Source organism: Lissotriton vulgaris, chromosome 7 (assembly GCF_964263255.1).
Source record: "Lissotriton vulgaris chromosome 7, aLisVul1.2, whole genome shotgun sequence".
Lineage (NCBI taxonomy): Eukaryota > Metazoa > Chordata > Amphibia > Caudata > Salamandridae > Lissotriton > Lissotriton vulgaris.
In genome coordinates, this window is record NC_141695.1 from 486,997,500 (window position 1) to 487,011,448 (window position 13,949).

Consider the following 13,949-nt stretch of genomic DNA (forward strand, 5'->3'; position numbering starts at 1 on the left):
CAGCCAGCTTGGGAGTTCACTTGTGGAATAGACGTATATTAGAACTAGGGGTCTCTATTTGGCTGAGGTAGGTACTTTAGTCCAAATAGGGACCCTTGCTTCTAGTCAGGGTATGGAGGGACACACTCTGAGATCGCAGTTCGTAATGTAGTAATAAGACAGTCCTTAATGCAAGAATCAGGCGGTTCATAATGCAAGAATGAGGCAGTTCGTAATGCAAGAATAAAGCAGTTCGTAAGGCAAGAATCAGGCAGTTAGTAAAGTAAGAATAATTTGGTTCGTAATGCAAGAATTAGGCAGTTCGTAATGCAAGAATAATACGGTAGGCCAATCTGGGCGGTGAACTCGGGCACCACTAGGCTCCAATAGCAGAGACAACAGTCGTAAGCTTAAAGGAGCGGCCCCAGTACTGCTGGCAGGTACGGGCCACTCGGGGACTCAGCGGTCTAATGCTGTTCAGTGGGAAACAGATATGAGCTCTCCTGTATTCCTCCTGCACTCCTCCAGGGGCCACACACGCTTGCGGCTCCCGGCCAGAGTACAAGACTTACCTGGGAGAATGTGCTGCCTCACTCTCTCTCCCTGCTCGTTGGAAGTCCTGCTGGGCAATCCCGATCACATTGTAGCTCTGTTGCTAGGCAACGCTGTGGCCGGACAAGTTAAGATGCTGTCTTCTCCTTCATTGATGATCTTGGGCAGATTCCTTTCGATGAACAATGATCACGATCCCTTTAATCCTTTAGCACACTGCTGCTCGGGCTGGTGGCCGCAATCTTTCCTCACAGCCTCAGTTATGCTGACGACTCGGGCCACAAAAAGAAATGCAGCAGCTTGGACGATGTTTAACGCTGCAGGGGCAATGCAGTCACAGGCACCGCATAAACAGCACCATGGACCACATGGTAGTCTCAGGCATGAAGAGAGCACACCCACACAGCATCGCTGAGACACGGTCCTTAGTAAGCCTTTAACACGTTGCGGCTCGGGCCGGCGGCGGCGATCTTTACTCATAGCCACAGTTACGATGGTGGCTCGGGCCACAAAACAGCAATGGAGCAGCGTGGATGATGTTTTACACTGCACCTTGTAAACAGCACCATGGACCACACAGCAGTCTCAGGCGTGCAAAAAGCACATGCACACAGCATTGCTGAGACGCACTTAGAAACTTTTATGTTCCTGAGTTTCCACAACAGGGGACCAGCTCTCCTCAGGCCCTTGGTGACAAGTTACCTCAGGACACAGCACACAGCAAAGTCCTCTCAAGCAGGGGGACACAGCAAAGTCACTTGTCCTCAACTCAGTCTAATCAGCAAACTGCAGGCCAGCCCCAGAACACACAGCGAGGGCAGTCCTTCTCTTCAGCTTTTCTTCTTTGGCAGAGGTTTCTCTTGATCATGAAGTCGTTTTAATCCTTTTTTCTGTATACATTTCAGTCTTGAGTTTAGGGGCTTCAGCTCTTACATTTATACCCCTAAATGCCTTTGAAGTATTTGTGTTAAGGTGGCTCTGACCCCAGTCCAAACCAGACCTGGGTGTCTTCGTGCCAGTGCACACCACCCTCTTCCTTTGATAGTCGGAGTCTGTGGCCCAGATGCTCAGCAGGAGGTGGAGCCATCCTCTGAGGGCAGCAACACAGCCCTCTTCACATCCAAGGGGCTTCTCGTCCCCCCCACATCAAACGCAGGTCAGCCTGTTGCTCTATCACATAATCCTCCCTGGGGTCAGGACACTTCCCAGACCCTGTCACATGAAAACCCAGACAGGCAATACACAACCAGGCAGAGGCATACAGGATGGTTTAAGACATGAAACCAGCCACTTCTAAAAGTGTGGTTTCTAAAGAGTTCTGGCACACTGAACTCCATCTCTCCATCTAATGCCTATGGGAAGATATGCTGAAAACATGGGGCACAGCATTGCCCATTCTGACCTTTGGTCAGGATGGCCTTGCAACAGTTAAAAACTAATTTGGCAGTATTTCACTGTCATGATATGGTACACACATCAGTACATGTCCTAACTTTCACATACACTGCACCCTGCCCAGGGGGGTACCTTGGGCCTTCTATAGGGGTGTCTGATGTGCATAAAAAGGGAAGGTAGGGACTGGCAAGTGGGTGCACTTGCCAGGACAACAGGGCAGTTAACAAACTGCGTGCAGGCACTGCAGTGGCTGGCCTGAGATCTCTTCTTAGGGCTACTTGTGTGGGTGGCACAATTAGTGCTGCAGGTCCACTAGTAGCATTTGCATTACCAGCCCTGGCACATATAGTGCACATTACTAGCGACTTTACTAGTAAGGCAAACATACCAATTATGGACAACCAATTACTATAACACTTTGTACAGGGAGCACTTGCACCTTGACACTGATCAGCTGTGGCAAAGTGCCCAAAGCATCTAATTCAGAAACATAATGTCTGAAAAAGGTCTAGGAGGAAGGCAAAAAGTGTAAGCAACCTTAGCCAAAAAGGGCCAAGTCTAGCAACGTATTGCCACAATAATCTGGATTTCAGTCCTGATAATGAGTCCATTGCCTGGCTGTAAGGGGCTCCTCCAGCTTGAGTTGGCAAGGATGTTGAGTGAATGATCCGGTATGGTGATTTCTTTCTGACTAGTGCAATTGTGATGCGTCCAGTGACTGTAGTCATTTGAGGTGTTGTCTTTGTGATGTGTGAGTGACTTAGAGTGCACATCCATAGTAATTGTTTGATGTATTTATTGTATATATATCTTTCTGATCTATTGCAGGATGTTCAGTATATTTTTTTGAGTTTTATCTCATATTATTTGCTGCTTGGATTTCATATTATCCATGCATTTATCAAGTGTGTTTTTATAGCTTGCATTTAAATATATCTCTATATATATTTGAATGTGGTTCATTTGACATCTGGGGAGTCTTTCTGTAAGAATGCATTGCATAAATAAAAGCCCAAGCCTTATTCTAAAAAGAGAGTCTTTGCATTTTGTAAAGTAAAACCCTTTTCTAGGTTTTGTTGTGTTTTATGTCTCCTGTTTCGCTGTGTTAGAGTCACAGTGTCAGTGTGGAATTTGTGGAACTCTATATTATCAGAAGGGCGAAGCAAGACAGTGCTTGAGGATACATTTCTTTCAGTTGGTTTGAAATTGGAGAGAAAGTTGCAACACAAATCAGGCAGTCATTGTCAATTTCTTGTTTTGGGGGTGAGAAGTACTTCCCTTGGGCAATAACATGCTCTTCATAGATTGTTTAACTAGTTTGTGTGGATAACCCCTGCACACAATCTGCTGGCCAGTGTTGGCCTCCTGAAAGAAGTCTTGTTTGAAAGAACAGTTGCTGTAAATACGAAGGAACTGTGAAAATGGTAAGGAGTCCTTCAGTGCTCTAGAGTGATGGCTTGTGTAGAAAGGAGAGTGTTTCTCTTTGTAGGTTTGCGGTACCTTGATGTGAATAGTTCACCCTCAGAGGTTTTAATTAAGAGATCCAGAAAAGCTCATTCAGATTTACTGTGGGTTAGTATGAATTCAATCTTTCCCTTCTCAGTAATTCCAAAAATCTGATTTTGAATTCCCTTAGTAGGGTCGGAACCTAGACTTTATTTTATATCTCGGGCATAATCTCGTAATATGTCCTGATGATGTTCCCTATATCCTTGTAAGAGATCGAAACATTGAATACAGGACCTTGACTCAAATTACTGTTACAATTCCTTTGCACATATGAGCATAGGTACTTACAGTTTGTGACTTTACCATTGTGCTCTCATTTATGTCACATGGAAATTGCATGGATGTGAAAGTTTTTATTCCTTCTCCTGTGTTTGTTTTCCCATTGCAATTTCTTGTATTTTGACTTAAAATATGGAAAGAGTTTTTCATTTGGATATTAGGCATAGACATCATTGTATCTCTATTTGTCAATATTCGTATTGTTTTTTGCACCTTAGGGACATTTTGTTCCATTAAAAAAATATTTTGATCGATAAACATTCTGCAGATTATAAATGTGAGAAAATAAAAAATGCTTCAATACCTGCTTGTGTTGACTTCCTTCTTGCTTTCTTTATGTCTTCTTCAGTTTTATTACTCAGTTTAATCTCCAGTTGTTGGGTCTTAACTTCTAAATCCTTTTGCCTCTCTGCCAGTGCTTTCCGTCCCTTGAACATGTAAAGGTGCATTGGATAAGAATATTATTTATTGAATTAGCACTTTTAGTACATACTATCTATACATACACTATAAAAATTAAGATTCCCTTTATATGTTGTACATGCCATCAATGTCCCTAGACACGTTAAAATCGATTTCTATGCATAATTCAATGTATCTAGCACAAATCATTCCCTTTATTAATGACGCACAACATTAGATACAGAGCATGCTCTCAGTTACGGAACCAAAATAAACATTGCAAGTGACCAACTAGCACATTAAATAGATGGCACTCCCAAAACTCCAAGTGATTTTAAAATGTTTGTTAACTATTTTTAATCTTATTAAAACCATTGTAAGTGAAATGGCAAGTTGTAGTTTCAAATTCGCATCTTTATTAGATACATTCACGCTACAACAGGATGACTCTACACTATCACTCTTAGTTGACCAACTACAAAAGATACACTTAATATAGCACTGAGTATGCTTTCCAGAAGTCCTAGCTCAATATTTTATTAGTCCTGCCACACAAGCACAGTTATACTGTATTGTGCAGAGTGCACACCTTATTTTTTTGTATCACAATTTGATTCCTTAGATTTCCCACAACCGGAAATAAAGTTGAGATTTAATAGATATCTTCCAGACCAACAAGCACAGGTGGCAGATTGTGTGAGTTATACTGCTATGTTCCAGCCATTGCTCACTTTCTAAAAAGTGGAATTTGTGAGCAATAGAGAAGGCTGGCAATCAGCGCTGGGTGTAGCTACAGTGAAATGATCTGCTGACGTGCTTCCAATTTCCAATACAATTTTACAACTTTTTGGATTGTTTACGTCTTTATTGAAACTTGAAGACCTCACTATATTAGAAACCATTTCTCAAATGTTCAATTTTGTACCAAAGAGATCATCCCATTAGACTTACAAATCATAAATAGGTTATTATTGATCTACTTGAGTGGGTTTGCCAAGATATTTTTGGAAATCTCAGTTCATACAAATTTAGCTAAAGTGCCAATCTGACTTATTAAAACTCATTTATGGCAAGGATTACTTGCATGGGTTGGAAATTGAAAACCACTAATGTTCCCAGTGGTAAATGTAGCAAGCACTGCAATGTATAAGTGCTCACCCTATACACTTTCTCAGCAGTTCACATTCCAGCACCAAAGTTATGCGAAACTGGTTTACTAACAAATATTCTTAATAATAATAATAATAATAATAATAAGACATTTATAAAGCGCCTGGCTGCACAAAACTGTGTATCCCCGCGCTTACTGCTAACAAAAAATTCCAGAGGAGAGGAGACACAAGGAAGTAAAAGCATGAAGTTATTACGGGAAAAGGTGAGTTTTCAATTTAGCTCTAAATAGGGTTTCGGAAGGTTCCATCCGCAAGTGTACTGGGAGGGCACTTAACCATAAGCGATGCCTCTATAAACCTGCAGGATTTTCTAACACCTATACAGATCTGAGGAGTTAGACCATTTAAATTGTGTTTTTCATCTGAGAGTTGGCATGAATGGGACACTGCGCCCGCAGGAGAGGATTTGTGTGTTCAACCATACTGTCGGGAGGGAGTCGGAGCTTGGCCGCTCAGCAATATGGCTGCTCAATAGAGAGTTTCTGCCGACTGAACACACTATCATTCAATATCCACAGCCCGCTCGCCCTCAACACCGAATCTTTTTGGGTGCCTGAGCATAAAAAAGGATGGTGCACTCACCCTATCTCGGAGGCGTGTACCTTTGCTGACTTGTGGTGGCCTCAGAGGACTGAGAGGAGCCATCTTGTTGATGCTTCGCACCTCGGCAACCTACGCTGATTGCTGGGTCAAAAAGACACACGGCAAGGGGGCGACAACGATCCTGACTCCCGCTGCCACCGGTAAACTTGAGGACCCGACTGGGACTGATGCATTGTGTGAAGAGCGCCTGCTCGAGCCCTGAAGACTGGATTGCAGCCCTGCCGGCTGGGTTGTGCCTGGCAGAAAATGAGAAACTGACCTGCCTGTAATTCAAGACGCCACGCCTTCCATGCTGCTGGTGAGTGCCCGTTCCTGACCCCGCCCGTAATAACTGAGGAGAGTGCGAAGCGGTATTGAACCTCTCCCACGGCAGCTGAGGGATCTGCGGTAGCCAAATGGAGGAGGTACACCTGATGCAGCAGTGGGGGCGGGGGTTGCAGGTGAGCCAGGCAAACTGATTCTGTCTACGGGACAAGAGTAAGCGCTTCTGGGGGTGTGCGGCCTGCTTGTGCTGCAGAGGGGCCAGCCCCCCTGGGAGTTACATAAAGGAGGCCTGAACTGCACCAATCCTGTGCTCCCCATAGCTGGTGAACTGATGCCCGGTGCCTGGTTTCCCTGCTGCTTCCCGACCGATGCCACTCAAAGACACACCACATAAGTGGGCTACCCACGGACCCTGCACTATGCGAAAGGCCAGGGCTCCCTATTCTGGGTGGCTGTCCCCAAACTGAGACCTGGCGATCCTCCAGCTCCCCCTGCTGCGTATCCATTGTGCAGGCCGGTGTAAGATTAACACCGTGCCTGCCCTCAGATACAAGCGGCTGTGTAGACCACTACCGGAACTCAATACCCCACTGCTCCCTTCTCTGCTGCAATCAAGATACAGCTACCTAAATTAATGTACTATGGGGAAGGCGGGGTGCTACAATATAAACTGAACCCAAATTTGCTGGGCACCAGAGAACTATCTGGCAGACACTAGTGCAGCATCCTGATAGTCACATCAGTGCAGTCAGATGCCTGCCAGCCAACAATGGGCAAGCAGGACACACTCCAATCAAAAATATCCTTTGAATGCAAAACTACCCATCAAATAGGAACAGACCAAATGCAGATGCCACCCTAGGACCCACCCCTTGAAAGAACCGAACCAGGATTAGAATGTCAAGTCGATCCTGGCAGATGTTACAGCCTCAAGACAATCAACACCAAGTTAGACCTGATGGTGCAATGCCAAGACAAAACCTTTTGTACCGCTTTGGCCGCCATAAGTGTGGCAGGGTATGCTCAGACGTGAGTCCCTTGTTCACTTTGCCACTGGATTCAAGCAAGCCGGGCTGAAGACGGCTGGAATGCCAGAAACCGGTCCTCGGAAGCTTGTTACCGGTCCAGGGAAGGCATGGCTTGGCAGTTCGGGCTGGACTGTTCCCATGAGGCACAGGGTCAGACTGATTTGCATATAGCCATGTCTGAACCGGGGTGGCAGAGTGGGCTAAAGAACGGTGATGGATCAAACCCAGATCTTTTGACTGGGTGTGAGTGTTTGATTGGTTCAGATGCTCCGTCCATCACCACCCCCTTTTGTACAGACAAAATCAATGAGCAAGTCAATAAGCACGAAGATCGTATAGCCCACCTGGAAACCAGAGTTTTTGACATAAATGACACCCAGGCAACAATAAAGGAACAGCTACTGAAGATGGACAGAGTCCTCGCTGTCGTCAAGGCCAAGAATGAAGACCTTGAGACCTGCTCAAGGTGAAACAACCTTTGCATCTTGTGCAGACCAGAATCCACCGCAATTGACAATATGGAAAACGACATCACTGACAAGTTGAAAGACCACTTTAGCAAATCTCTGTCCCTAGTGTTTATTGTTGAGAGGGCACACAGATCCCAAAGCATCGAGGATGTCCCCGGGTACCCCGGCCCATCCAATAATTGCTTTCTTGTTGAACTATTAAGACAGAGACGTTGTATTGCGCCAAGCAAGAGAGTGTGGTTAAATACAATATGGGGGCAGCATTATTTATTTTTACCCGGATTTTACCATCGCCAATCAGGCTACCTAAAAATAATCTCAACATGTCAAGAAAATTCTACAGAAGGCTGAAGTTAAATCTGCTCTCCTCTGCCCTGCTATTCTGTAGGTCACTCATGAGGGAAAAACCCATGACTTCACCAATGCCAAGTTAGCACTTAAACTTGCTAAAAGTATTGCATCAGCTACCCGGAAAAGCCCTCTGAGAACATCTGAAGATCCAGAACTAGTGATGCCTCTGTCTGGAACACTAACTGTATAGATACCACCTTCGAAGTGAAGGAGAAGGTGGGTGTAATCCCTTGCTCATATGGACAGCTTCCAAACAGATGGGTGAATCGACACAGTGTGGCCCTGAACGACTAGCCAACTGACCTGGGCGATACTTGGTGTTTCAGCCACCCAGCCTAAATCAGGCTGGGGTGCATGCCGGCTCGCCTCTGCCATCCGGAATGAGTCCCTTACACAGGATAGCACAGTTTCAGGGATTTGGGATGGGTGGGGATTTTAAACCAAGCTTGGAGGCTGGAATGGGTGGGGGTGGGTTCAGGTTTTGTTATGGATTATTGATCTCCCTGTTGGAGAGCATCCACACTGTAGGGCAGGTCCCCTCCCTGGTCCCTCCTTTACCTACCCTTGACACTAAGCCAATGAGAGCACCGAGCACCATCCCTTTATTACCAGCTGCCAGAGCATTTGATCCTTGCTGCAAGGAAGGGACACCCTATATGCATACTAGGATCACCAGGTTATATATGCTAGCAAAACACCTCCACACAACCACATGACAATGGGCATTAAATGTCTGACCTGGAACGTCAGGGGGTTAAATTATCCGTGGAAAGCACCGTCTTATACACACCTACCTCACGAGATATCAAATAGATATATGCTTCCTGCAGGAACTCCACCTTACTCCCTCAACTGTGTCCCACCTGTGCGCTCGGTGGTGCACAGAAACACAAGAATCTTACTACTCTAAATATGCTGGTGGAACGGCTATATTAAAAAACATACCATGGAAACTTACGCAGGTGAAATTGGACCCAGAAGGCCGATCCTTGCGTACATCTACGGACCCAACACTGACTGCCCTGAGTTTTTCAGTTTTTGGGGCCTTCAATTTATATGATTTTTGTATTTGCACTTGACAATCACGAAGTATTGGTCATTAAATAATATATGCCAATCTGATATTTGCCAACATTTTTTTGCTTTATTGATTTTTGAATAATTTCAGTGTATGTAACACACAATACACATTTCCTTCTTACGGGGACCCCCCTTTATATGTATCACATAGTGCCAGGTCCCTCTTTGTAACGCCCTGAGTTTTTCAGCATGGTATGGCGGTACATTGTAAATCTAGGACCGGGGTGATAATAGGGGGTGCTACTTGAATGTCTTTTTGAACCCAGACATGGGCAGGTCGAGTACCTCTGGCCGCCTACACCCCAAAGATGCATCAAAGCTACATACATTGATAGAAGATCAAGACCTGACTAACGCTTGGCGTTTTTCACACAGCACCAATAGAGTAGGCACATGTACCACATCTGTGACGGGGGCCTGGTCATGCATAGATTATTGGCACATCATGAAGGAAGCTCTGACATGGATGACCAATGCCTCATTACTACACTGAACATTATCGTATCACACCCCAGTGCTTCTGGTCAAGGCAGACCTAAGAGCACTAGAACAAGTATTTTTCTGATCCAACGACCACAGCACATTGACGCGCATAAACACGAAACTCTATCCGAATATAATGAAAAAGAAGAACAGGAACTACTATATTTGGGACGTCAGTCGAAAGCCTGCAGATATTGAGAGGGAGAGCACCCCAGCAGGATGCTGGCCCAAATGCTTAGATCACATATAGCAAATAACTATATTGTCGACCTGATACATGAAAAGATGGAACACCACAGTAGGCCCACTGATATACTCAAAATCATGACCACCTATTATACCATACTATATCAAACCAAGTCCCACATCTTCACAGACCAAATAAAAGAATATTTGAAATCTGTACAACTATTAAGCCTTGATGACATACGTTGTCAATACCTGGACACCCCGTTTTCAGAGAAGGAAATCCTGCATGTCATCCACAGTGTGCCGAAAGACAGAGCCCCTGGCCTCGATGGTCTCACAACATCTTTCTATAAATAATTTGCCACTATACTGATCCCATCTCCTTGCCATGTATCAATCGTTTGTGGAGACCGGGGAATAACCTCAGTTGCTCTGGAAGGCAGCCATTGTTACCATATTGAAACCTGGTAAATCAGCCAATTCATGCAACTCTTATAGGCCGCTGTCCATGAGAAACGTGGATAAATATTTTTGGGCAAAATTCATCGCCAACCACCTGTCTCCACTTCTTCCTGACATGATTCAACCAGATCTGTCGAGCTTCGTGCCCCATCAATCTACCACACACAACCTTCGCACCTTTTTTTGCCGATATTGGCAATAAAGAAGAGAAAACCAAGATGGAGTCACGTTGACGCGCTGACGTGTGTAGTCTAGCTGAGGTTCTCTCCGTGTTACCGAGTAACGCTAGGTGAAGCTTAGTGTCCAGCTGTATCCAGGCAACTTGACGTGACGTGATGTGCGTGAGAGGTGCAGGCGCACGGACACAGGTTGGCACAAGCATTAACGGCTCCAGCGTAAAATATAGAAATAAACAAAATAATTGTACAGTACCTCAAGTTAGGAACACAGGAATAATGTCATATGACCATAAGAAGCAAGGTCATTGATGTGCTTATAGATCAAAGTGTTCCGCACGTCGTGGATTCATCCGCTGCCAATGGAGACTTGGAAGACATAGGAGGCTTACAGGCAATCATCGCCAAAATGAAGTAAGGGAACTCGAAGCATGAAGGTGAGTAGAAGGTAATTGATTTTGTTGTCTCCAATCGTACAGGGATCCCTGCCTGCCGTCCTCCTCAACCGCCTCTCGAGTAATGGACTGACATCACAGAATCTCAGGGTAGATTCTACAATGAACACTCCATCACCACAAAACACAGCGAGGCCGCACGAGCCAGGTACAACATCATGCATGGTGTAGATCCAAGCGTGGCAGCAGTTGCTCCCGGGCTTGATGCCACTAAGGCATTTGATTCCCTAGGGTGACCTTTTCTATTCCAGCTTCTACAGCACTTAGGGTTGAGCTTGCGCTTTTTGAATCTCATCAAATTATTATACACCGCCCTCTCAGCTAGACTCCGCATAAATGGCCTAGTCTCCAACTCATTCTTAGGCACACGCCGTACACAGCAGGGATGTCCATTTCCAACCCCACACTGCGGTGGCAACAGACCTGACCTCTCTGGTCCAACTATCCACAGCACTATACCAACCCTATAGACGTTCTCAGATGCCAACAGACACAGTGGACTTTGTAAGATGGGCGTGGGATGGACTGAGATGGAGAGCAGCCCTGGACTGCATATATGCACTCTCCATTTCTATAGCACATAACCCTGTGTTGCCGGTGCTGGTGGATGATGGACTGCGCAACTAGGCCCACAATAAGCACCTTTATACATATGCTGATCTATACCCAAATTACCAATTCATGCCAACACCCATGCCTACTGATACACCAAAGCCCACCATGATGGACATGCTCCTCTAAATCTCAAATCTACACACAGCAATATCACCCAACTACGGACTGCGCCTCAGGCACTAAGTTCTTGCACAGTTTATACAGCACTCCCCTGCAGCTGAAACACATGGGGCTTAATGAATAAGCAAGGGGTGAGAGGTGCTCAGCAACCCTGGCTACATTCCTACACTTGGCCTGTGAATGCCCCAAGAACTTGGATTATTGGCGGGAGATACATTCCATGATCCATCAACTCATTGGACACCTGATCCCTTTCACCCCGCTAGTTAGCCTCCTGGCTATGTTGGGGACATGCCGGCACCTTCACGCCGTCTCACAGCCATACTGCTACTATTAACCAAACACCAAGTTTTTAAACACTGGGGGAGGAGAGGAGTCCCTAAGGTTGCCTCATGGCTACAAGATGCGGCATACTTTCAGGAGCAATTGGCTTTACAAATGCCCTTACAAAGTCGCCTGAAAGACATCTAGGAACCGCTCTTAACACACCTGCACTCAAGGGCTATATCCCCCGTACACACTGATAACGCAGCTCTGAACCCCCTAATTTGGTCATATAAGGCTAGATAAGGGAACATTGAACAATTACGCCGCCTCAACCGGCACCCTTGCATGATTACCCGAGACGCCAGGGACATTTTTATCACTTGTCTTGCATGCTAAATTGAGTACAGTGATTAATATTGGAAATGCTATCCCAATATTTACCACCCAGCCGACACGCGAGGTGCTCGGCTAAGCATATTAGCTATGAATACTGAACTTGCTCCCTTTTCTGCTTTTCCTTTTCGTCTCGCCTGTCACTGTTGTTTTTTGTTCGTCGCTTTGAGATGTAATTATTGTAATGTATGATGTTTTAAAATGCCAATAAAATGTATTAAAAAAATTAATTAAAAAAACAATACTGTCGGGTCCTTACAACAACTCAATGCACTTTACCCATTCTCCCTAATATGCCAGTCCAACTCTCTAATGAGCAACTGAGTCCAGATTGCTGCTTACACCCAGAATTACAGATCATCTTTCTTCTTTACCACCTTCCACACCATAGCCCATTTTTTGGTCAATGTGATTGAGTGTTCTTTCAAATATTTAATTACATTAATAAATGTATACATAATCGAACCCCTGAAAGAATACGTGATGTGTCATATGTAATCTAGATTGCTATGGTTGACAATGTAAATTCTTCAGCTGTTCGCTTTAATCATCGCAGTAGGGGAGGACAGTCAAAATCGTGGCACTTATGGACTGCAGAGTCCTGGATTGGCCAATACATATGTATATATACAGCAGTTGTTATGATACAATCTCGAACATTATTCATGCCTGTAAATGGTGTGCGGGTTGAACAGACTGTCCTGTCTGTTTCAAAGTGACTATTTACTTGTCTGAACTACATCAAAATGACTAGTACGGGATAGTCTTCACGTGCTCTCAGACAGCAACAATTATTTTATTAGAGGATACAATTTGAATTGCATTGCTGTTGAGGCCACTACTAATAAATATTGGACCAGTTGAGTACTTTTTGCCACTATACCTACTTGCTCCAGACTAAGGAGATCCTGTTTCTGTAGAAAGAGGCAAATACACTGAAATTATTTTAGACTCCAGTTGCCTAACTGCCCTTAATGCCCACTACTGGCACCAAATTGCTCTCATGGCAATTAGATTATTGTTTGCCTTCCTATATCCTAGAACACTAAAATCAACCCCTGCCATCGCATAAAGTGTCCATGTAGCCTCCCTGTCAACGAGTAAAACTTGTTGGTTCATCATTTTTCCAGTAGTATGGACACCCTCCAATGTTAGGGCTCGTCAGCTAGAATGTCTTGGGCACATCAACCATGCCACTTCAACAACCCACCTTGATTATCTAGCCACATTCACAAATATTGGCTGGACAGGGGGGTGAACAGCTACAGGCTCAGGGCTACATTTTGTGGGGAGCACAGCCTATTATAATGGAGAACAAACAATTGCTTCTTGATCTTAAGTGCAAAATTGTCTTGCTAAAAAAACTGACATCCACTATATTCTTTCTTTAGAAGTTCAAAAGTATTACTTAAAATATCCTTGCCCTTAAAATCTTCACAGGCGAGAAACCGTACATAGTTATGCCTCAGGTCAGAGCAGCATAACTAGGTAACCAGTGTCAGGAAATTGTACCACCTTTATCCCTTAGTGTGGACAATTCTTCTTATGCCTCAGCGATCAGCTGCCAGATTTAATCTTCAAACGTGGCCTTGCATGGTTATGATTAGGCCATTCTCTTGCTGACAATCTCTACATATGAGATACCTCATATCGGTGAGGTTTTACATTACGATATTTATTTTAGCACTCTGTGTATTCACACTGA

The 13,949-nt window shown here is 44.7% G+C and overlaps 1 protein-coding gene across 2 annotated transcripts in view; it reads right to left on the reverse strand.

Annotated features, from left to right (window-relative positions):
* Positions 1–13,949, reverse strand: part of GAS7 (growth arrest specific 7) — a 1,296,657-nt gene that overhangs the window by 149,970 nt on the left and 1,132,738 nt on the right. For both annotated transcript variants that reach the window (XM_086930551.1, XM_086930552.1), the window contains exon 11: positions 4,019–4,142. In XM_086930551.1, coding sequence (XP_086786677.1) covers positions 4,019–4,142 — 124 coding nt within the window. The remainder of the gene's footprint in view (positions 1–4,018; positions 4,143–13,949) is intronic.